The following is a 25,134-nucleotide window of genomic DNA, read 5'->3' as shown; positions in this document are numbered from 1 at the left end:
TATATTTTTGTTTTCTTATGTCAAATTTTTCGTATTGAATCAATATAAACGTATCTATTTGCATTTAAAATTTAACTTATTTATGAAATGGTCGTAAAATTACCTCGGGTGAGGAATAATTTAATCTGCACCCTGGGTGATGAAATATATATATATGTGTGTGTGTGTGTGTGTGTGTATTTATGATATATATATTTATTAAAAATATATAAAATATGATGTTATTTTACCTGTTAAATACTTTATAAATGTTCTTTAGGATGCAATTTTAATCAATAGCTTATGATCCATTTTTCTTTTGTGTCGACATCAACTGGATTGCAAATAAATATCTTAGCAAAGCCAAATTGGAATCAAAAGAAACCGAGGATAACCAAGCATGCACGTATCAGCAAAACCTTAAATAAAAAGAGAGATTTTTCATCTTATGCCGGAAAGAAACATTTCAGCAGGACCTATTGGGATCTTGAGTCATAGTTATTTAGTTTGGATTATGCGTATTTTTTCTTTCGTTGCAACGTACGGTGCTAGTATATAAGTATGTAAAGAGCGAAGAATCGAATTCTGTAGGCAAGCCGTGGCTAGCTAGTTGTCGAGGCACCAGCAGTGGTAGTCGGGCTTGGACATGCTGAGGAGCTCCTCCGGCGACATGCGCTCCAGCTCCCGCTGCCTCCACGTCGGGAATGGCTTCGCGGCGCACCCATCGCCGTCTCCGACGTTGTTGGGCCGGCCGTGCCTCATCGCGCGCATCTTCTTGTACAGCCGCATGGCCGCCACGCAGTCCTCGTAGGGATGCTGGTGGCCCGTCTGGATGTCATAGCCGAGGCAGCTCTGAGTGAGGAACCGGAGCGAGTTGCTCATCAGCCTGGCGCTCGTCTTCATCAGCGGCGGGTATACCGCCGTGTCCCGCTTCAGGTACGCCGGATAGTCCATGCCCAGCGCGTCGAGATCGTGCTCCAGGCCGTGCCCGACGAGGAGCCTGGCCGCGCCGCGGGAGGACCGGACCTTCCATGGCTGCTCGCCGTTGAGGAGGATGTCCTCCACCTGCCGCTGGACCATCTTCACCGCCAGCGCGTCCCGAAGGTGCTCGGGGCGGATCCCCGTGGTCTCGTACCGGTAGTGCGTCACCGGGAGGAGCGGCCTCACGAACTTCTCGTAGACGATGGCCTCGTGCTCGTCGATGACGCAGACGCGCGCGCACACGTCCAGCGTCCCGTCGTTGCCGGCGCCCACCATTTTGCACCCCAGCGCCACCGCACCGCCGACGGGCGTTCTTGGCATAGGCATCGAGGGAACCGGAGCACGAGAGAGGTGACAGGTGGGGCTGTGGGCGCGGAGGGAGCCGGCGCTAGGGAAGACGGCGAGGCAGAGCGGGCAGCCCTGGGCGGCGAAGGCCCTGGCGCAGGCGGGCTTTGGGGGGAGGGAGGCGCCGAAGCCGAGGTGGTCACGGAGGGCGTCGAGGGAGCGGCAGTGCTTCCCGCAGACGCCGCAGCGCGGCTCGTGTGGCGAGTGGTGCGACGCGCGCATGTGCTCCACCAGGTGCTCCATCCTGTTGAACTGACGGTAGCACGCCGCACACTTGTTCCGGCTGCATGCAGACGACGAATACTAGATTCTTAAGAAAACAATTATAAGATTCTTAAGAATCAACCTCAACTTATCACGTAATGTAGAAACAAACAAAGTGTGCAGATAACTTAATTTCGTGGCATGATCTCACAAAACTTTCGAGAAATACTGCAGAGTATACAGTAGAGTTCTTCCACTGCAAAATGTGTAACAACTCAAACGGAGCAGTGGACAGTGTGTGCACCTGTGGGCATCTGAAGAGCTATCCATGATCACTCAGTCACTTTTCCTTCCTAAGCAAATAAGCTGTGCAGGATGCAGGAAACAGAGGTTGAGATTGGTTGGATGGATTGTAAGAATCTGTGCACACGGACGGACGGCTATTTATCTACCTGCAAAAGGATGGCATTCGGTTCTTGATGCCGACCTGCCTTCTTCGCCAGTGCACGGTGAAGAAGCGACAACATGTCCTCATCTTTCTTGGAGCATCAAGAACATAGACACCAGAGTGCCCTCATGAATCATGATGCACCAGGTGCTTTATGAAGAAAGAAGAAGAAAAGAGGGGAGAGAGATCAGATACCCTGGTCAACAGATCCGGTTTGAACAAAAAGGCCAGAACAAACTGATGGAAAGTTTATCGTATCATTGGCTCTGCTTTAGCAATGGAGGAGCGACGGAGAGAAGCAGAGGGCCATGGATCCAGCCATGGATATCCTGGGAACATACCCTCTGGAGCTAGCTTTGCCTTGGGAGACGACGTTGTCATCGCGTTCTCGGCGGGGATCAAAGGACGGTCCTGGCCCTGCGCATCTGTTTTGCTGTCTTCCGCGACCACAATTCGACATCGAATAGATTCACAAAAAGTAAAGGTTTATGTGACCCCAGCCGTGGCATATTGGATGATGGATCTTTTTCAAGCTGAGTTTGGCATGTCATGAGGCCAAAAATATCATATACTTACTCAGTATTTTGTACAACAGGCTATTATATGTGACTTATGTTCTTAACTAGCCACTGGGTTTAGACAATAATCAAATGCATGTTTACAAAGAAGTGGCGCGATGTGTGTGCACTACTATAATGTTTCTTCAGACTCGTCGCCGAGAGCTAATTAACAGGCACTCGACAAAGTAAGAGACGTCAGGAGTGCCCCTCGAGCAACAGGCGCATCTCGACAAACACAGGATATTGCCGAAAGTAGGCCTCGGTAAAACGGCAACTCTCGGTAAAGTTTTGCCACGTGGCAAATTCAGCGACGGATAACGCGACGGTATGGTTTAACTTCAGTACCAAGAAGGCCATTCGGAAAAGATTTGACACAGATTTTGTCCCACCTCGCCTACCGACAAACAGAAAGATATGTTTAAATTGTCTCATAGTACAACTACATTAAGTTTCGATGTTCGTTATTAAGAATATGATCCAATTGTACCTTTATCGAGAGTTGCTCTCGGAAACATAACAGTTGTTGATTGTAGCTTTCGATAGAGATAAGGCTCCGACCAAACTTTAGTCCCACCTCATCGAGGGACAAGCAAGATACCTGTTTAAATAGTGTGACAGTCCACATGTAATAATCTTCTGTATTCATTACACTCCTGCTAAAACGATGGACTTTGACTCTGAATCTTCACTTGTTTCGGGCAGAGAGGATTCAAAGTGATAGACCATCTTCCTAATCATTCTTGAGGAAATCGTTAACCATCTTCCTAATCATTCTTGAGGAAATCGTTAACCGGTAGTTGCTCGATTGGCTGGCGAGTAGGTGATTAATGGGTTAATTGACCATTTAGTTAATTAATCAGATGATTTTTTGGTTTATCGGCTACTCGGTGATCCTACAAGTAGAGATTAATCGACAAGTTAACTGGTTAATCGAATGAATTCTTGAACGGGGTTCCTAATGATGGATGTCCTCACTTTTTATTTTTATTTTTATTTTAATTATTATTATTTTGAGTCATTTGTTGTACTTCGAGAGAGAACGTGAACAATTTGTGAGGAAAGTGCGGGTCATGTTGCTCCGTTGGCCTCGAAACTTCTCGTTCTCTCAAAGGAGGCAATCACATGACACGAGCTAGGCCCCCACATTTTTCGGAATCGGCGTGTAATATTTGAGACATTTATTGCTCTGCTAGGATTTCAGCGTCGGAAATTGCAGATCTGCAAGACGGCGCATGAAATCATTCTCAAAAGCAGCGTGGAAAATCCTTGGCAATGTTCTTGTGACATGCATAGGCCTTGTGCAGATGAGGGAGGGGCATGCCCTGCCACTAGGTGGCAAAAGTACCTCGATAAGATGCCTGATGCAACCATTTAGATCCTTAGAAAATCATATGATGCCAGATTTTCTCGAGAACTGGCACAATGGCATCACATGGCCCTTATAAGGTGTGGGAAAAGTTTGTCCGCGTTTCAAATAAGTCTCCCGTGAGGCCGCTTGTAAATCACACCATCTCCGAGCTAGTTTGTGCATATCGAGAGGGAACATGTCTGATTTGTGAAGGAAGTAAAGGTCATGTTGCCCTGTTGGCCTCGAAACTACTCATGCTCTTAAAGGATGCCATCGCATGACACGTGTGAGGGACCCGCATTTTTCGGAACCGCGTGGAATATTTGACTCATTTATTGCTCTGCTAGGGTTTTAGCATCGGAAATTGCAGATCTGCAAGGCGACGCATGAAATCATGCTAGGAAGCGGCGTAGAAAATCCTTTGCGATGTCCTCCTGACATGCATAGGCCTTGTGAAAATGAGGGAGGGGCATGCCCTGCCACAGGGTGGTGAAAGTACCTCGATGGCATGCCTGATGCAATCGTTTAAATCCTTGGAAAATCGTACAATGCAAGAGTTTTGCGAGAACTGGTACAGTGGCATCACATGGCCCTATAGGATGTGGTAAAAGTATGGGCGCGTTTCGAATAAGTCTCCCCTGATATCGCTTGTAAACCGCACCATCTTCGAGTTAGTCTCTACATATCGAGAGGGAACGTGTCCAATTTGTGCATGAAGTGCAGGCCTTGTTGCTCCGTTGGCCTCGAAACTTCGCGTGCTCTAAAAGGAGGCCATCTCATGATACGTGTGAGGCCCCCTGCATTTTTCAGAACCGCGTGCAATATTTGAGACCTTTTTCAAGCGTCCCTCTCGGTAAAAGGTAAACCCTAGATCTAGTGTTTGACCTTTACTGAGATCTACCCTCGGCACTAGGTGAACCCTAGTTCTACCGTTTGTGCTTTACCGAGAGCTACCCTTGGGACAAGGTGTACCCTAGATATACTATTTGACCTTTACCGAGTGCTGCACCGACAGGCTCTTGTGAAAGGTCTGCAAAAAACTTAAGTTTCTCCCCCCGTAGGGCTTTCCTCATTTTTTGCTCCATCCTGCATAGATCGGCCTCCCTGCCATCGAGCGGCCTCCCGTCGGTGCCCCTCCTTCACGATGGTGCCCCCCTCCCCGCCGGCGCCCTCCCCATCTAGCGGCCTCACCCCTCCGACCGGTGCACCCTGCCCTTATTTGGTGAGCTTCGAGGAATGCTAGATGCTAGATATTTGCTAGATGTTAGATGAATGCTAGATGTTTGCTTGGATGAATGCTATATGGATGCGCGATATGGATGAATGTATAATTTTCTATAGTTGTTTTTATGTAGCATCTTCATAGTAGTTTGTAACTAGTCAATTTTGTAGTAGTTTTTATATATTGATTTTGGTAGTAGTTTGTATGTATTCGTCTTTATCTTGACAGGTAAGAGATTTTTCAGAGGATTAGTGCCGATTGTTGTCGTTGGGGGTCACACTTCCTCTGTTCCTCCTTTGTGATCTTTGTAAAGCGGGAGTAGCACAGGAAGACCGACTATCACCGACAGTCGATAAAATTTATTCATGGAGGAAGAAAATCGACTTTTGTCGATGGCGGTCGATTTGAGCGAGTTCGACCTGGGATATACATTTGTCACGCACGATGGACTATCCCAACTTGACCATCATCGAAAGTTGAAATACCCATGAGAGAGTGTCCACCATATATACCACCAGCAAAGATAATGTCCACCATATATACGTGAGAGAGTGTCGATTAAATTTATTCTTGGAGGAAGAAAATTGACTTTTGTCGATGGCGGTCAATTTGGGCGAGTTTGTCCTCTGACATACATTTGTCACACATGATGGAGTCACCCAACATGACCATCACTGAAAGTCGAAATACCCGTGAGAGAGTCTCCACCATATATATCACCACTAGAGAGAGTGGCCACCATATATACGTAAGAGAGTGTTGATGAGAGTTGTTCTTGGAGGAAGAAAATTGACTTTTGCCGATGGCGGTCAATCTGCGCAAGTTCGTCATGTGCTATACATTTGTCACGCATGATGGACTCTCCCAGCTTGACATCATCGAAAGTCGAAATAACCGTGACAAAGTGTCCATCGAAAATTGACTTTTGCTTACAAGTAATATTTCATGTTTGATTCTTATGTTATTTTTAATTGTGTAATGCAAGGTGTTAACACCGATAGTCAATTTTGCAGCTATGGCTTCCTCCGATGACGCAGCTTCCATTAGGGTTGACTCCGCGATCAAGGAGAAGCATGCCGAGGACCGAGGCCCCCACCACATAAGGACCGCAAGTCCCCACCACGTAAGGAGAGGAAGTACCCGCCGCGTAAGGATAGTGACGAACCGATGCTATTGAGTCCACCGACCATCAGTCCCAACGACGCTTGGTCATCCACTATGAGGAGTGCCCCCACGTGCTCTCACTCCACGATCACTGGTTTCACCGACTACACCTCGGACTCCTCCATCGACCGGCACCCTCCCCCATCGATGCCCCCCATTCCCCATCGATCGCCGCCCTCCTCCACCCCATCGGCGGCCTCACCCCAGTAGCCAGCGTCCTCTTCCACCCCGGCGGCGGCCTCACCCATCCGGTCGACTCCACGCTTACCGGCTTCACAGACTACTAGTCTGATTAGAGCTCTATTTTAAGAGTAGTGTAGTGAACGTACTTGCTGACGTAGCCTCGGAGTATAACTTGAGTATTACTTATGATGTTTTCTTTTGGGTATATGAATCATTAATGCTTACATTGGCTATGTTTTGTTTGTGCTCTTCTAAACCTTTGTAGATTCTCCTATTTTACTTGTTCAAATCATATTCTTCTATTGGTGTATGAGGTGGTATGAGGTCTCCTAGAGTGTACAATTTGTGGGAGGAATGTCGTGACGAGGTGAATGGTTACAACAATAGCTCCTATAAAGGGTTTCCAACTAGGCAGTATGCACAGGATCATTACTCCGAGTTCCTGCTTAAAGCGAGGTGTTTTGGAGTGTACTCATGGCTCCCAGCTCCGGCCCAGAGCGAAGCGCGATGATGGATTAGGCAAGGGTGTATGTCAGACTTGGTTTGGTGGCATGAAGAACCTGATAATCTTCGTCCAGTTCGTCCTTATTTTTGTGTTGATGATATCTTGTGCACAGTTAGTATACATTGGGGAAAATGTCACTTATTTTCTATTATTGTCTTATTTTGTTATTATTTTTCTATAACTGATGAAATATCTTTGGTGATTATTTTGAAGATGCTTTAATAAAATGTGAACAATGAAGCTCATCGATGCGAACTTGATGGACTTACATGCTATGTTCATAGCGCTAGAGCTCATGGAGCTTATGTACCTATTGCACTCGTAAACTTGCTTTTGGCTCCGAATTAGTTGGATATATATGTATGCACTTGATGGAGATATATATGCATGTGTGAACTTAATGTAGAGTATTTATATATTGTTGGATATGTATTCATGTTTTTAACTTGATTGGGATATCTATACATGCATGTTTGGTCTAGAGGGAAAAGCTATAGAAACAGAAATTCATGTTTTCAACTTGATTGGGATATCTATACATGCAAGTTTGATCTAGAGGGAAAAGCAATAGAAATAGAACAGGGACACTGAACTTTACCGAGAGCCGCTCTCAACAAATAGGCATGAGCTGGTATGTCTTGGCATTTGGGTGCAACGGTTATGCCGAGAATGAATCTCGCAAAGAACTTACGTAACCAGCGGATGTGAAGTCACTTTTGTTTGTCGAGAGGCACTATTTGGCACTCGGCAAAGACTTTGCCAAGTGTCCTTGTTCTCGCTCTCAGCAAATTCCTGTTTACCGGAGAGGTGTATGCCGGGTGAACTTTGCCGAGTGCAACTCTCGGCAATGTCTTTGCTGAGGGTTTCCCGCCCTTGGCCGAGTGTTTCCGGCACTCGGCATATGTCTGGAGTCCAATAATGATGGTTGCATAGGCGCCCCCCTTCATAAAAAATTACTTGATGACGTTTTAGCTTTGTCCAAGTCAAAATTCTCCATATTTGAAGTCATCTATAGGAAATGTGCTAATATCTAGAACATCAAATATATATACACTACATGGAAATAAATTTTGGCTGAGTCTAAGGAAATAATTTTTGTGTCCTAGATGTTCATATTCTTTATAGATAAGACAAACCTTAAAGGGTTTGACTAAAGAGGCAGATAGAACTTCAACTAATATGGAATGAAGCAAGTATATGCATAGCTATGTACTCTTGGTCCTTTTGATGCTATTAACGTGTAAGAGCATAATGTAGAAGAGACCCCGTGCTATCGCTACCGGAGCGGACGAGTCGACAGCTGACAAAGAGACAAGTACAACAAACCCAACCCTAGGCCACCTCTTGCACACACCGATGCACCTCTCACACATCACGTAGGTGTACAAAACTATGTCCTTGAATAGCTAGCTCCATTGTGTCATTATATTTGCCTTGCTCACAAAATTCATCTAAAAAATCGTTATAAAAGAACACATGTGAAACTGTTGAATTCCTATTTCACGCTCATTACGATAAAGTCTCGTGTGAGAGCAGCATCGTAGGCCAGGCCCAATAGGGAGGTGAGAGGCTAGCAACTTTACTTGTTTTTGGTAGTGGTATTTTTTTAAGATGATTTTCCTTGGTTTTTCTCCGGTTCTTCTGAAAGGTGATTTTTTTATACTTTAGCATTTTCCTTCCGTTGGTTTTTTTCTTTTATGTGTTTTTTCTTTGTTTCTTTTCTCTTTTACTTTATTTCTTTTTAAAAAATGTTCAAGGTTTTTATAAAATGGCAAAAGTTAGAAATTGTACAATATTTTTTGTCAAATTTGTTTCAAACAATATATATAAGTTTTTAATATACAATAGGAATCAAAATGTTCACATCTTTAATATTAATAATTTTATGGATGTTCATACAATCACACTGTGTCTAAAAAATGTGTATGCGTTTTAGAAAAATGTCGACACGTTTATATAATATATTTAACGTAATTTTTAAATACTCACATATTGAAAAACAAATCATGTAACTAGGTCTTCACATTTTTTACTTAAAAAAGTTCATGTTTTTGTTAAACTGACTAAAAACGGGAGTAAACAAAGAAAACAAATGGAGAGAAAATCGCTATAAGCCAAAAGATTGTGTATTTTGCGGAAAACTGGAAGAGTATTGTAGTATACTTTTTGCCCGACACCTCTTTCGAAAGCATAGAAATGGCACATCAACTCCAAAACCAGCAAAGCGTAGTCCCTCAACTTTTAAAACCAGATAAATTTAGTCATTTGTGCCACTACAGATGGTTTCCTGCCGACGTGGAGTGGTTTTTGACCCAAAATGACAAGTGAGGGCCCTACCACAACTAACTACTACATTCGTCTCATAATATAAAAGCATTTTTATATTAGTATAGTGTCAAAAACGCTCTTATATTATGAGACGGAGGGAATAATTTGTTTAACAAATTTAATTGGGGAACAGGTGTCTTGTCCGATAGTTTAGAGTCTACTCTTTTCAGCACTAGCTAAGAATATATTCAGTAATATAAAAGATGTTCCCGAATTTAAAAAATGTTCTGAAAATCATAACAGCGCCATGATGTCCAAAATGTTCGTGATTTGCAAAACTATTCATAAATTCATAAATTGTCCATGCATATGGAAAAAATTGTTCTAAGATACAAAAAATGCTAATGAATAAAAAAAGTTCCTAGATTCAAAAAAATTCCTGATTTAAAAAAGATCATCAAATAAAAAAATATGAAATTTTAATTATTTCTTGTGTGTACAAAAAAATTCACAAACCAAAGTATTTTTATGTTCTTCATAAATATTCACAAATTGAAACAATTGTTTGTGATTCCATAAAATGTTCATAAATTTCAAAATGTTCCAAAATTTTAAAAAAATCGTTCACGAATTAGCAAAATATTAATTAATTTGAACAATAAATAAAGGAACTCAAAAAAATGTTTATTTCTAAAAATATTCCTGAATAGGAAATAGTTTGCATATTTCAGAAAATGTTCGCAAATTAAAAAATTGGCTGCTCATTTTGAAAATGTTTTTGAATAAGAAATATTGTTACTGGATTTGTTTTTTAATTTAGTGAATATCAACAGATATGAAAAATTCCAAGATTTCAGAAAAATTTCATGAATTTGAATAATATTTCTGCATTGAAATTAATATTTTATAATTTGAGAAACGTTCCCTGATTCCAGGAAATATTCTGGATTAGAAACACCGAAATGTTAAAAAAAGTTCTCAAAATCAATAAAGGAAACAAGGAAAGGAATAAGAAAGCAAACCAGAAAATGAAAAACTCTAAATAAACGACATGAACAAATGCATAAAAAGGAAAATCTATTGAGGAGGTTCTAGAACCTTTGGAAACCAGTTGGAAATACTGGTGTACATGTACTGCTGTAGCGCGCAACATCCAACAATGTACTGCTGTAGCGCGAACCCTAAATGACTAATGTATCACGTAGTTTAATAGAATAGCTGATATTTTTTTTGGAAAACAAATGAACATTTTCGAATTTATAAACCTATTTTAAAAAGACGAATTAGTAAAATAAGAAAAATGAAATTCCAAACATATAAGAAATATGAAGTAAATTTTCTGTATATTTCTAGAGTATTTGACAATTTTGAATTTTAGGAAAAATATATCTTAAAGTGGGAATATTTTTAATTTTACAAATTATATTGAAAATAGAAACAGATTTGGGAATTATAAATAGTTTTGAATGTGTTAATATATTTTCTAAATGCATACAACTTTGTTTAAAACACCATCACTTTTTCAAATTTGTGAACATCGATTGAAATTTCATTATTTTTGAAAAAAAAGGATAGGAAACCAATGAAGAAAAAAAAACCATAAAGAAGACAAAATAGAAAAAACAGATCCTCGTTGTTTGGGCAGCCCATATGCGGTTCGCTCACTTTTCGCATGTGTGAAGCAATGGCATTTTTGCCGCAGAGAGGCGCATGTAGGGTCGCGAAATGGTATCTACCCTAATGATTTGTTAATATCAACCTGTAACAATTTTTTCTTTTATTGCTTTAGATTTGCCTTAATTCTTACATCGGTTATCAAGATCATTATTAGTAGCATTCATATCAAAAATTGTCTTCTGTTGTCTTATACATAGTCGAGGACAGGAATGGATTAAGTTTGGGATGTTGATATGTCCCAAACATATCATTAATATTTGTATGATTCTTGTTATATTGTATTTCCTCCGTTCCATTATATAAGACGTTTTTGCAAGCTATGTTAGCTTGCAAAAATGTCATATATTGGGACTAAGGGAGTATCAACTATAAATATTTCGGCATGATTTTCGTCATTTTTTATTGGATTAACATATTGATCGAGTGTGCAGTGTTGGTTTGTGTTTTGGGTGTTTTTGATATTTCAGAAAAACAATGCAGAGAAAGTCCAAGAAAAAAGCATACAAAAATGGTTGGGGAACTTTCAAAACGGGAGAAGACGAGGAGTCAAGGCACTAACATAGGGGCCACTCCCAGTTCCTAGGTGCCCTAGGGTTCTTGGCGCCTATGGAGGCACCTATGGCATGTGGACCTGCCCTACGCGGCGTCTGATGCCTGGTGGCTTATATATGCCCCTGAAGCAGCCTCCAATTATCGTTGATTTTTCTGTCACCGCCACATCACATTTTTGAGGTGACCTTTGTTTTCTATCTGATCCGGCACTCTGTCGGTGGGGGGAACATTCATATTTATCCCCTACATCAACCCTTGTTGCCCCCATGGCGATCTAGGTGTAGCCCCCTTTGAGGTTGAGGGTTTGTGGAGGTAGCTATGTGTCAAGTATCTCCTTTTCTTGATTGTATGAATTACCACCATGACTATTATCTTGGGCATTGAGGACTTGTTGAATTGTATGATGTATTCTTATGATGAGTACCTTTATGGATGGAATCTTGTTCATGCTATCTTGTTGAACTTAAGGAGGTAATGACATTATATGATTCATATCTAGTATAATCCCCCGAGACAACGTAGTGACATTGGGGTGACTTACTAGACAGAGATTGAACAATATATATCATGAGGTGATTTTCTAGTATAACTTATAAGGTTGTCTTAGGTGACATTGAGGTGTGTCCTATAGATTAGGAAGAAAAACTTAATGGTGTGCCTAACCATACATACCTCATTTCTACCGGAATCTGTGCAATAAAAAAGAACTTTATGAGGTTGCATCATGCATTTCAGTACAATTATCATGTTGGTAGTTAACTCTAGTGAAACATATTGACCCCAGGCCTTGTTTTCAAGGACTGCAAACCTCATTTCAGTCAAATTTTTATCTTGCTTCCTTGTTGTTTTCATTTTTATGAAATACAGAGATACTTGCATTAGCCATATTATCCATCTACCATCAAATTTACCGATCACATCACCGACTAGTGCACCAATACAATTGACAACAGTATTAGGTGTGTTGGGGACACAAAAGACTTCTTGTATCTTATTGTAAGGTTGCTTGATAGGAGAATACATCCATCCTACACCTCCCACGGATTAATATATCTTTGGTCATCCACTTGATAGAAATTAGATGTTATCCTACAAAGCTCTTCGCTTGTTGCCCCAACAAAACCAACAAGAATAGAAGTTGTATAGTAGACATCAGGATTGTTGAACAGACCTTGGACATAACAACATTCGTAAGGTGGTTGCGGCATTGCGCATGAAAGCATATGGTATTCCCATATATATAGGATTGATGATCGCTTGTCAATGGGAGAGGGTAGTTCCAAGTGTGTGAAGCAATTTGCAAATGTGGTAGTTCAAGTATTTGGGCAATAATATTTGAGAGCACACAAGCACACAATGCTCAGGACACTCACGGGCTTTTGAAGATGACCAAGGCACGTGGGTTTCCAGGTATGCTCATTTCAATTGATTGCAAGCGTTGGAAGCGAAGAACTTCCCAGCAACATACCATGGATAGTTCAAATTACACGTGAAGGATTTAACCATCATTCTTGAAGTTATGCCTGATTAGGATACATGGCTTTGGCATCCATACTTTGGGATGTATGGATTTTGCAATGACATCAATGGGTTCCAGCGATCGCCACTCTTTGCATGGTGAACCAATTTGGAATCTCTATTGGTGGAGCTTCATACAAATGGCCACACGGACACACAATATCACTACTAGGGAAAACCCTACCAGTAGAGCGGGTCATAAGACTATCAGTAGTGCGGGCGCGCTACTCCTATGACTCTACAACTAACTTTTAGCATTAGCGCGGGCTACCAGCGCTACAACTAACTAGGTTAGCAGTAGCGCGCTGTCATAACAAGTGCTACTACTATCGTGCAATAGCAGTAGTGAGCTCTTAGAAGCCGCGCCACTACTAAATGGGCATGTTTTTATGTTTGCATTGATTTACACATGGTTATACTAATTAATATATTGATTAATAATTATGAAAAAAAACAACATTTGGATTAATGTGGACGGGCGTAAGTGATCAAGTTGGGGTAGAGGGAAAATATGATATTGCGAATCGCAACATCATATTTTCCTCTAATTCAATTTGATCACTTGCATCCATTCACTAATATCTATCATATAACTTATCATCCTCCTAATCACCTAACAACTCATCATCCTCTTAATCATCTAAGAACTCATCATCCTTTCAATCTTGATCACAATCTTGATAATCATCTTAATCATCTAACAATTTATCATCATCTTGATCACCTAATCATTAGTACATAATGTCATAAACTAAAAAGGTCATCTCTCTTGGCTAGCACATATTATTCTTTCCTGGGTAGAACCTACTATTCTCTACTGGGTAAAATAGCGTAAAAAGGTAAGCTCTTCTCTCTCCATTGTGAAGAATAGAGATCCACCTATCTCCGATATGTGGCATGCGCATATACTTCGCGTCTCCTCCAAGTAGTTGTCGACTGTTTTTCATTAAACTGCCAAATCCTTTAAGCTTCCATCCCTTCTAGAAAGCGAGTATGCATTGGGGAAACATATAGTCCACCGTAGTTGTGTTGGGTAACGTAGCATAAATTCAAAAAAATTCCTACGCATATTCAGATCTTCCTATGGAGAGACCAGCAACGAGAGAGGGGTGAGAGCATCTTCATACCTTTGAAGATTGCTAAGCGGAAGCGTTACTAGAACGCAGTTGATGGAGTCGTACTCGCGGCGATTCAGATTGCGGTGTGATTCCGATCTAGTGCCGAACTACGGCACCTCCGCGTTCAACACACGTGCAGCCCGGTGACGTCTCCCGCACCTTGATCCAACAAGGAGGAGGGAGAGGTTGGGGAAGAACTCCAGCAGCACGATGGCGTGGTGTCGATGGAGAGACGAGGTCTCCCGGCATGGCTTCGCCAAGCACCGGCAGAGAGGAGGAGACAGAAGGGCAGGGCTGCGCCGAGGGAGAGGCAAAAGTCTGTCCCTCAATGGCCAAAAGTGCCCACTATATATAGGGGGAGGGAGGGGCTGCGCCCCCTTGAGGGTTTCCCTCTCCTAGGGGGGGGGGCATCCCTAGATGGGGGCTGGTGCGGCGGCCAAGGGGGGAGGAGGGGTGGCGCACCCCTCTGGTGGGCCTTAGGCCCACCTGCGCTAGTGTTTCCCCCACCTCTCCCCTCTTCATGCGCCATGGGCTGAGTGGGGGCGCACCAGCCCACCTAGGGGCTGGTTCCTTCCCCCACCTGGCCCATCTAGCCTCCCGGGGTCGTTGCCCCCCTTCGGTGGACCCCCGGGGCCACCTCCGGTGGTCCCGGTACGTTACCGGTGATGCCCGAAACACTTCCAGTGTCCGAAACCATCCGTCCTATATATCAATCTTTACCTCCGGACCATTTTGGAGCTCCTCGTGACGTACAGGATATCATCCGGGACTCCAAACAACTTTCGATAACCTCGTATAACAATTCCCTATAACCCTAGCGTCATCGAACCTTAAGTGCGTAGACCCTACGGGTTCGGGAGACAGGCAGACATGACCGAGACACCTCACCGGTCAATAACCATCAGCGGGGTCTGGATACCCATGATGGCTCCCACTTGCTCCACGATGATCTCATCGGATGAACCACGATGTCAAGGATTCAATCAATCCCGTATACAATTCCCTTTGTCCGTCGGTATAGAACTTGCCCGAGATTCGATCGTCGGTATACCTATACCTTGTTCAATCTCGTTACCGGTAAGTCTCTTTACTCGTTCCGTAGCACGTCATCGTATGACTAACTCTCACATTGAGCTCATGATGATGTTCTACCGAGTGGGCCCAGAGATACCTCTCCGTCACACGGAGTGACAAATCCCGATCTCGATTCGTACCAACCCAACAGACACTTTCAGAGATACCCGTAGTGCACCTTTATAGTCACCCAGTTACGTTGTGACGATTGATACACCCAAAGCACTCCTACGGTATCCGGGAGTTGCACAATCTCACGGTCGAAGGAAAAGACACTTGACATTAGAAAAGCTTTAGCATACGAACAATACGATCTAGTGTTATGCTTAGGGTCGGGTCTTGTCCATCACATCATTCTCCCAATGTTGTGATCCCGTTATCAATGACATCTAATGCCCATGATCAGGAAACCATGATCATCTATTGACTAACGAGCTAGCCAACTAGAGGCTTGCTAGGGACACATTGTGATCTATTTATTCACACATGTATTACTGTTTCCTGTTAATACAATTATAGCATGAACAATAGACGATTATCATGAACAAGGAAATATGATAATAACCATTTTATTATTGCATCTAGGGTATATTTCCAACAGTCTCCCACTTGCACTAGAGTCAATAATCTAGTTACATTGTGATGTATCGAACACCCATAGCATTATGGTGTTGATCATGTTTTGCTCGTGGAAGAGGTTTAGTCAACGGGTCTGCAATATTCAGATCTGTGTGTACTTTAGAAATATCTATTACTCCACTCTGGACATGGTCCTGAATGGAGTTGTAGCGGCATTTGATGTGCTTGATCTTCCGGTGAAACCTGGGCTCCTTGGCAATGGCAATGGCCCCAGTGTTATTACAGAAGAGTGTCATTGGACCCGACGCGCTTAGAACCACTCCAAGGTCGGTGATGAGCTCCTTCATCCAAATTCCTTCATGAGCTGCTTCTGAAGCAGCTATGTACTCCGCTTCACATGTAGATGCTGCCACGACTTCTTGCTTGCTGCTGCACCAGCTCACTGCCCCACCATTCAAAACATATACGTATCCGGTCTGTGACTTAGAGTCATCCGGATCTGTGTCGAAGATAGCGTCGACGTAACCCTTTACGACGAGCTCTTCGTCACGTCCATAAACGAGAAACATTTCCTTAGTCCTTTTCAGGTACTTAAGGATATTCTTGACCACTGTCCAGTGTTCCATACCGGGATCACTTTGGTACCTCCCTACCAAACTTATGGCAAGGTTTATATCAGGTCTAGTACACAACATGGCATACATTAGAGAGCCTACGACTGAAGCGTAGGGGACAATACTCATCTTCTCTCTATCTGCTGCCGTGGTCGGCGACTGAGGCTTACTCAATCTCATACCTTGCAAGACTGGCAAGAACCCTTTCTTTGAGTTTTCCATATTAAACTTCTTCAATATCTTGTCAAGGTATGTACTTTGCGAAAGACCTATGAGGCATCTCGATCTATCTCCAAGGTCCTTCATTGAAAAACTCTTGTTCAAATAGGCCTTTATGCTCTCCAACATTTCTGTATTGTTCCCCATCAATAATATGTCATCCACATACAGTATGAAGAAAGCTACAGAGCTCCCACTCACTTTCTTGTACAGACAGGCTTCTCCGTAAACCTGTATGAACCCAAACGCTTTAATCACCTCATTAAAACGAATGTTCCAACTCTGAGATGCTTGCACCAGCCCATAGATGGAACGCTGGAGCTTGCACACTTTGTTAGCACCCTTAGGGTCGACAAAACCTTCTGGTTGCATCATATACAACTCTTCCTTAAGGTTCCCGTTAAGGAACGCTGTTTTGACGTCCATTTGCCAAATTTCATAATCATAAAAGGCGGCAATCGCTAACATAATTCGGACTGATTTCAGCTTCGCTACGGGAGAGAAAGTCTCTTCGTAGTCAACTCCTTGAATTTGTCGAAAACCCTTTGCGACAAGTCGAGCTTTATAAACGGTTACATTACCGTTTGCATCAGTCTTCTTCTTGAAGATCCATTTATTTTCTATGGCTCGCCGGTCATCGGGCAAGTCCACCAAAGTCCATACTTTGTTCTCATACATGGATCCTATCTCGGATTTCATAGCTTCAAGCCATTTGTTGGAATCCAGGCCCGCCATTGCTTCTTCATAGTTCGAAGGTTCACCGTTGTCTAACAACATGATTTCCATCACAGGGTTGCCGTACCACTCTGGTGCGGAGCGTGCCCTCGTGGACCTTCGCGGTTCAGTAGTAACTTGATCCGAAGCTTCATGATCATTATCATTAACTTCCTCTTCAGTTGGTGTAGGCGCCACACGAACAACTTCCCGAGCTGCGCTACTATCCTGTTCGAGAGGGGGTGTAATTACCTCATCAAGTTCTACCTTCCTCCCACTTACTTCTTTCGAGAGAAACTCTTTCTCTAGAAAGGATCCTTTCTTGGCAACAAAGGTTTTACCTTCGGATCTAAGATAGAAGGTATACCCAATAGTTTCCTTAGGGCATCCTATGAATACGCATTTCTCCGCTTTGGGTTCGAGCTTTTCTGGTTGAAGTTTCTTCACATAAGCATCGCAGCCCCAAACTTTAAGAAGCGACAACTTAGATTTCTTGGCAAACCGTAGTTCATACGGTGTCGTCTCAACGGATTTAGACGGTGCCCTATTTAAAGTGAATGCTGCAGTTTCTAATGCGTATCCCCAAAATGATAGCGGTAAGTCGGTAAGAGACATCATAGGTCGTACCATATCTAATAAAGTGCGATTACGACATTCAGACACTCCGTTGCGTTGCGGTGTGCCAGGCGGCATCAGTTGTGAAACGATTCCACACTTCCTTAGGTGTGTGCCAAACTCGTGACTCAAATATTCTCCTCCACGATCAGATCATAGACATTTAATTTTTCTGTCACATTGATTCTCGACCTCACTCTGAAATTCCTTGAACTTTTCAAATGTCTCATATTTGTGCCTCATCAAGTAGATATACCCATACCTACTCAAATCATCGGTGAGAGTGAGAACATAACGATAGCCACCGCGAGCTTCAACGTTCATTGGACCACACACATCAGTATGTATTATTTCCAATAAGTCGGTTGCTCTCTCCATCATTCCTGAGAATGGAGTCTTAGTCATCTTGCCCATGAGGCACGGTTCGCATGTGTAGACCCTCGTATAACAATTCCCTATAACCCTAGCATCATCAAACCTTAAGTGTGTAGACCCTCGGGTTCGGGAGACAGGCAGACATGACCGAGACACCTCTCCGGTCAATAACCATCAGCGGGGTCTGGATACCCATGGTGGCTCCCACTTGCTCCACGATGATCTCATCAGATGAACCATGATGTCAAGGATTCAATCAATCCCGTATACAATTCCCTTTGTTTGTCGGTATAGAATTTGTCTGAGATTTGATCGTCGGTATACCTATACCTTGTTCAATCTCGTTACCGGTAAGTCTCTTTACTCGTTTCGTAGCACGTCATCTTGTGACTAATTCCTTAGTCACATTGAGCTCATGATGATGTTCTACCGAGTGGGCCCAGGGATACCTCTCCGTCACACGGAGTGACAAATCCCGATCTCGATTTATACCAACCCAACAGACACTTTCAGAGATACCCGTAGTGCACCTTTATAGTCACCCAGTTACGTTGTGACGTTTGATACACCCAAAGCACTCCTACGGTATCCGGAAGTTGCACAATCCCACGGTCGAAGGAAAAGACACTTGACATTAGAAAAGCTTTAGCATACGAACAATACGATCTAGTGCTATGCTTAGGATTGGGTCTTGTCCATCACATCATTCTCCCAATGTTGTGATCCCGTTATCAATGACATCTAATGCCCATGATCAGGAAACCATGATCATCTATTGACTAACGAGCTAGCCAACTAGAGGCTTGCTAGGGACACATTGTGATCTATTTATTCACACATGTATTACTGTTTCCTGTTAATACAATTATAGCATGAACAATAGACGATTATCATGAACAAGGAAATATGATAATAACCATTTTATTATTGCCTCTAGGGCATATTTCCAACAGGTTGTAAGCTGATAACATTCAAATGACGACCTTCTATAGTCATCAGTTCAGGCACAACCTTTGGCGGGAATTTCTATTGAAGAACATAATGATAACATAGTTAGCAATCTCATTTTGCTTAAAATAATATGTATGTAAAAGATGGACTAATTAATGACACAACAAGAAAAAATAATCTTACCATGCTATCTACATGGAAATTATTAGGGTTCAACTCGTGCATGTATTTAGAATAACTTTCGCCAATATCTTCATGATTGTTCTTATAATCATCAACATCATCAATAAACGAGATGAGATGGTTTTTCTCCAACTAAGGCCCTGTTTGGAACCATTCAGATTATATAATCCAGTTTTTATAATCTATTATGTCTCCAAACAGGACAGATTATGGTGTAGATTATAAAAACTAGATGGACAGATTATTAAAAACTCATAATCTACTCTACCCCAGCTAAAATCAGATTATGGATTGTTAATGACCCATTACCCTTGTAAAGTTGAAGATAATTACATTCCTGCCACCGCCACCCTCCTTTTTTTTTAAAAACAACAAAGGGCAGACAGATCATTATGCAATGTAAAACCTGGATTACAGTTTATATAATCTGGCCTCCAAACATGCCCACCCAGATTATTTTTATAAACCAGATTACATAATCTATCTTCATAATCCAGATTATCATAATCTATTATGGTTCCAAACAGGGCCTAAGTTAGGTCACAGCCAGGACTGTAGTAGGTCATGTCTACTGTCTTTTGAGTTTTTTTAAGAAGCAAAATAATCCATCAATTTAAAATAAGCAAGTTAAGTAGGGATAAACACCAACTATTTTTAAATAAACAATGCAAATCACTTAACAAATATGGTTGTCAAACTCACATTGAAGAAAAACTCGAAGCATTTCGACATCCACCCAAATGTCGATGTTACCTTCAATATCATCTTCACAACGAATATGGAAGGCTATTTCCATATCCTCCTGAAATCCATATGCCTTGCCTAGAGCTTCACAAGTTGAGCAACCAAAATGCGAGTGATTAATTGCATTGTATAGTGTAACCATAAATGTGACACCATGTTTAGTCCTTAGGTGAGCTCTCCTAGTCTCCATATTCTCCATTTCTTAGAAATCGATCTTCTCCAAGACACACAGTCTTGCATGGTAGGGATGCACTAGTCAAATTGTAAAAAACTGAAATTACATGTTGATCGAAGCAAAGAAAAACAAAGCAAAGAAGCAAAAATAGTGGTCATCGTTCCGTGCCGTAAAAACATCAAAGGTCTCGTCTAGCTTGATGGTGAAGAGCCTACCGTTATGTAGGTGAGGCTTCTCGCACACACCCGATCTTCGCCGCAATATATAATCACATTCACGGATCCCCTTGTCCTCAGACGACATTTCCTGTGTTCATGCTTCAAAGATTAAAAATCGACCACAACCATTGGTGTATATGAAAAATCAGCAAGGGTTGAGTTCGGGCTGTTGAGCCTTCCTTGAAAAACTCTCATATCCCATGGTGTATATGCTGAACACTCCCTCACACAACTATTTCGACCGTCAGTGGTGACCGCTCCTCCCTTTGTTCCCGTGTGCATTACCAAAATCTCTAGCACACATGAGCGAAGGAGGAAGCGGTCCCCACGACAACAGTCGGGATTCTTCGTCTGATATTTGAACCGTTCGTGTTGGTCGCTTCCTCCTCTTATTCTATCCCTCACAGTAATATTTTGACCGTTGGTGATGGTCGCACCTCTTATTCTCTCCTTGCGCATTGTACCGAGGTATATATCGCAAGAAGAAAAAGAAGAGGAAGCGATCCCCACGGCAACAGTCGGTATTCCTCCATTAAGAACATACTGAAAGTCACACAAGGAGCTTCAACACATTGAAAGTCAACCATATAAGCACTAGTCATCCGAGTGGAAAATGATAATGAAAATGTGAAAATGATAATGAAAATGTGAAAATGAAAATGAAACCTCTAAGTGGCCTATGTTTTCCCGGAATGACATCTAATTCCTATTCTGACAACATTTCGGCATAACCTTTTCTAAAAACAAAACATTTTGAGCGCCTGAAATTTACCGAAACGGAAATGAATCAACATTCCGGCAAAACATAAGCCACTCGGAGGTTTCAGTTTCATTTTCATTTTCATTTCTTCACATGTTCAAACCTTTTCTGAAAGACAACCCGAACCATCATCGTTTAAAATTACATTCTATTCTACTACTAGTTAAATCAAAGTGTCCAATACATTTTTCTACCAACTATTTTTTTAACTAATTGAGTAAATTAAAAACTATAAACTAATTGGATAAACTATAAACTATAAACTAGAAAGTACCACTACATCTACATATACTATACTAAAGACTAGAAACTAAAAATTCCTATACCTAAAACATTACTTAATTAGGAGAGAGGGGGTGGGAGGAGTGTGGAGTGAAGAGGAGGGTGAGGGAGGAGGGCAGCAAGAGGAGGGAGAGGATGGCAACAGGAGGAGGGAATAGAGAAGAAGAAGAGGGAGTAGGATGGTCGGAGGAGGAGGAGGGAGGAGGCTAGTCAGAAGAGGAGGGGAGGAGGGATGCGGGAGGAAGGAGGAGGTAGGAGAGAGGAGGGAGGAGAGAGGAGGGCGTCGAGAGTAGGAGAGAGGAGGGAGGAGAGAGGAGGAGGGAGGGAGATACCTCGAGTGTGATGGTGGCGGCGGTGGGCAAGCGCGAGACATCATCGGTGGGATGTGTCAAGAGTGTAAGAGGGGGGTATGAGAAAAACGGGCGCGGGGGGGGGGGGGGAGGTGAGGATAGGGTGGCACCAGTTGTAGCGCGGTTGTCAAACGACGGTACTGCTAAGCACTATTGTAGTAGCGCGTAGCTCCGGCCGAGCGCTACTGCTAGAGGAAACCACGATGGGTGACGATGTGACCCCTTAGCTGTAGCGTCGGTCCACGGACAAGCACTGCTAGTACATCACTCTCTGTAGCGCCCCTTCTTACACAACGCTACTACTAAGTAGCAGTAGCGCCCTTAGAAAAAGCGCGTTACTGATAAGCCTCCGTGTATAAGGTTTTCCCTAGTAGTGTACACCTGCATCCATCTAAACAATGATGTAGAAGAGAAGAGCTATCACTATGTGTGAGAGCGAAACTATGCAGTACATGAGGCGGCGGTTCTCGTTTCTCTCTCGTGCTAGCGTTCACCTCAAGTAACTAGCTTCTCCATCTTGTCTACTATCAAACTCTTTATGGTTCGCTCCCGAGAACCCATCAACTTGAGCCTGACACTTGGTCCACTCGTCGTACACTCCCGGAACCTTCCCTATGTGCACGACATAACATTTCGTCACCATCAAGGATCTATGTACCTGTTAGAGATGCATCTTCATCAAGGGAATCAACAAAAATATGAAACATAATATAATTGAGCAACACTAAAAGAAAGGGTGTTAGCAAATAGATGCAACATATAGTAAACATAATTAATCAACGCAGGTTCATCGTACCCAAACTAATTAACTAGAGGTACGCATGTCATCGTGTACCCAAACTAACAAACTATATAGCGTTACGCAAGTTCGGCAAGGACCGTTGACATCACAAAGAGTTTCGTCGCTACATAAAGTACGAGTTCAATCGACACATCATCATCATTGGCATCGTTGGGATCAAGAAATCCTTTGGTACAACATAACAGTCACCGTGATCTTGCACTACATGATCGTTGAGCATGAGCGTGGGTAAAATTTGAATTACTCCTCATATGAATTCATGGGAAAGGTCCTGCATCATGGATAAGGGAAGACCGCATCCGACACTTTCCTCAAATTCACCATGCAATTTGAGATGAAGGTGCTCATGAAGATCTTCGAATAGGTCTCATCAAGGAGTGATGGACATGGAATGGGCAACGAAACCACTAGTTCTAGCTCTATGTTTCATGTCATGTGTGTTGAACGTTGTATTATGTTTGATCAACAACTGCATTTAATTTAAGCTTATGGATTGATAAACTATGTAATAACCAAGTGATATTTATGTTTTATTTGTTTCAGATTTAATTGACATGAGTTTGATATTAATTGTTTTGGATAACTTGTGTTGAATATGCTTTAAAATGGGAAAAAGATAACGCCCACAGATATGGGCGTTTTGTAACTCGCCCACATACGTGGATCGTCGTTCATGCGTGTTTGCGCGAATTTTGATAATTTTTGGCAGATTTGTTGTGCCACGCAGGAAGGAGCTGGTGTGTGGGTGTTTATCAGTTCGCACTTTCATGCACGCAAACCTTGCGGCTGCCAACCCAACATGTAGTGGAACTGACGTCGCACCCACACGCCCCGCACGCCTGTCAGTTGCCATGTCTTTCGAGTGTTAGATGGCAACTGAGTGGAACTGTCGTCGCGCGTCCACACGCCTGTTAGTTGTCATGTCTTTTCCAGTGTTACATGGCAACTGGAAGGAACTGCAGTCGTGCGCCCACGCGCATGTCAGTTGCCATGTCTTTCTATTGTTACATGGCAATGCAGTTGTTCAGATATGACGACTGCAACTGAGCAACCATGGCAACTGTAGTTGTTCAGACATGACAACATCAATTAAACAAACAGTTGCTGCGGTTCAGCAACCATGACAACCGTCACGTGGGGGCGCGCGGGACCACGAGGTTACACGTCGGACGTGCGGGCTGCGAGGCAGGAGGCCAAACGTATGGACGTTAGCTGTTTTGCTCACACGTAGGCGTGCGGTCTGTTTCTCTTACACACCACACGAGACGTGTGACAAGACTTTCTTAACGCCGAGACCCGTGAGCAATATCAGGACCCTTAAAATGTATGATAGTTGAAGAAAGCTAAAAAAAAATTAGGAAAAATTATCTGATGCCCAAAAACCTTCTGTCTCCTGCTCTAAAATCATTACCAACTCTTACATCATTTGAAGATACTCAGACCATCCAACCACATGTTTTCTCAAAAACCAATGCAAACACTCAAGTGCAAATTGGAACATCTGAAATATATCCGAAACGATCGATGTTTCAACTAAACGTTATATTAGACGGAGATCATGTGGCACGATGGTGTGCATGATGGTTTTTGTATTCTCCACGGTCCCCGTTTCCATAGGCAGCATGCATCCACCTACCAGATAATACATGCATGCATGATCCCCCGCAACTACTAACTCACACCGCAGCCGGCCGCGCGCTTCCGGTCAATCACCTCATCATTCGGCGTAATCGTTGGAGACATGCATCACATGCTAATTGACCCAACCATATGGTCTACTTAACTTGTACTCCTATATTGTCAAGCACCCGTGACAGGTGACACCCGGGAAAAGTCGCAGGATTTCCATGTCCAGCACCTGCAGACAGACACATAGGCATGGGTAGGAACCCCGACAAGCCAAGAGCACGGACGTCGGGATGTTCCTTGCGATCGCCGGCAAATATGCCGCGATCCGATGCCTGACCAAGCAAAGCAACCCGGCGGGCCTTGTCAGTTTTCAGACTTTCAGGGCGTGAGGCTTGCCGCGCACGATCTCGCACCGACGCAGTTTACATCAATCAATCAGTCAGTCCATCAATTCGATCCCGTTTATGTACTCGATATCTCGCCATCCACCCCGCGGCCGAACCAGAATGTTTGGTAGGCTCGTGCGCTTTGGTTGCTGCCCACCGACGAGCAGACCACGCCCTGTCTGTCTCCCTCTCCCACCAAGCAAGCAACTCGGCCTCATGATGATCACGGACGGATCCATGGCGATCAGCCGCCCATCCCCCGCTGCCTCCGCCGCCATGTTGGGTCGATCACCGGAGCCAACGCACGCCACGCATGAGTAGCAAACAAAGCATAGGAGCAACAATGGCGCGCAATATTCACGGGAGATGTACTAGCGGAGTACGATGATATC

At 43.1% G+C, this 25,134-nt stretch overlaps 1 protein-coding gene across 1 annotated transcript; it reads right to left on the bottom strand.

The window, feature by feature from the left end:
- Positions 1 to 542: 542 nt before the first annotated feature.
- Positions 543 to 6,499, bottom strand: LOC123450853 (apoptosis-enhancing nuclease-like). The gene is made up of 2 exons (XM_045127913.1): positions 6,357 to 6,499; positions 543 to 1,588 (listed from the first exon to the last, which is right to left on the bottom strand). Exons 1-2 carry the CDS (start codon positions 6,497 to 6,499, stop codon positions 586 to 588), a joined length of 1,146 nt encoding a protein of 381 aa, XP_044983848.1. The 3' UTR covers positions 543 to 585.
- Positions 6,500 to 25,134: the final 18,635 nt, after the last annotated feature.

The sequence above is a fragment of the Hordeum vulgare genome, chromosome 4H (genome assembly GCF_904849725.1).
Source record: "Hordeum vulgare subsp. vulgare chromosome 4H, MorexV3_pseudomolecules_assembly, whole genome shotgun sequence".
Lineage (NCBI taxonomy): Eukaryota > Viridiplantae > Streptophyta > Magnoliopsida > Poales > Poaceae > Hordeum > Hordeum vulgare.
Note: the sequence above shows the minus strand (reverse complement) of the source record. Positions and strands in the feature narration are given on the sequence as shown.

Coding starts and splice junctions, on each gene's coding strand:
- LOC123450853 (XM_045127913.1), bottom strand. CDS start 6,499: ATGGGTGAGGCCGCCGCCGGGGTGGAAGAGGACGCTGGCTACTGGGGT. Junction 1,589..6,356: donor ATGGAGGAGTCCGAGGTGTA/GTCGGTGAAACC, acceptor GTCTGCATGCAG/CCGGAACAAGTGTGCGGCGT.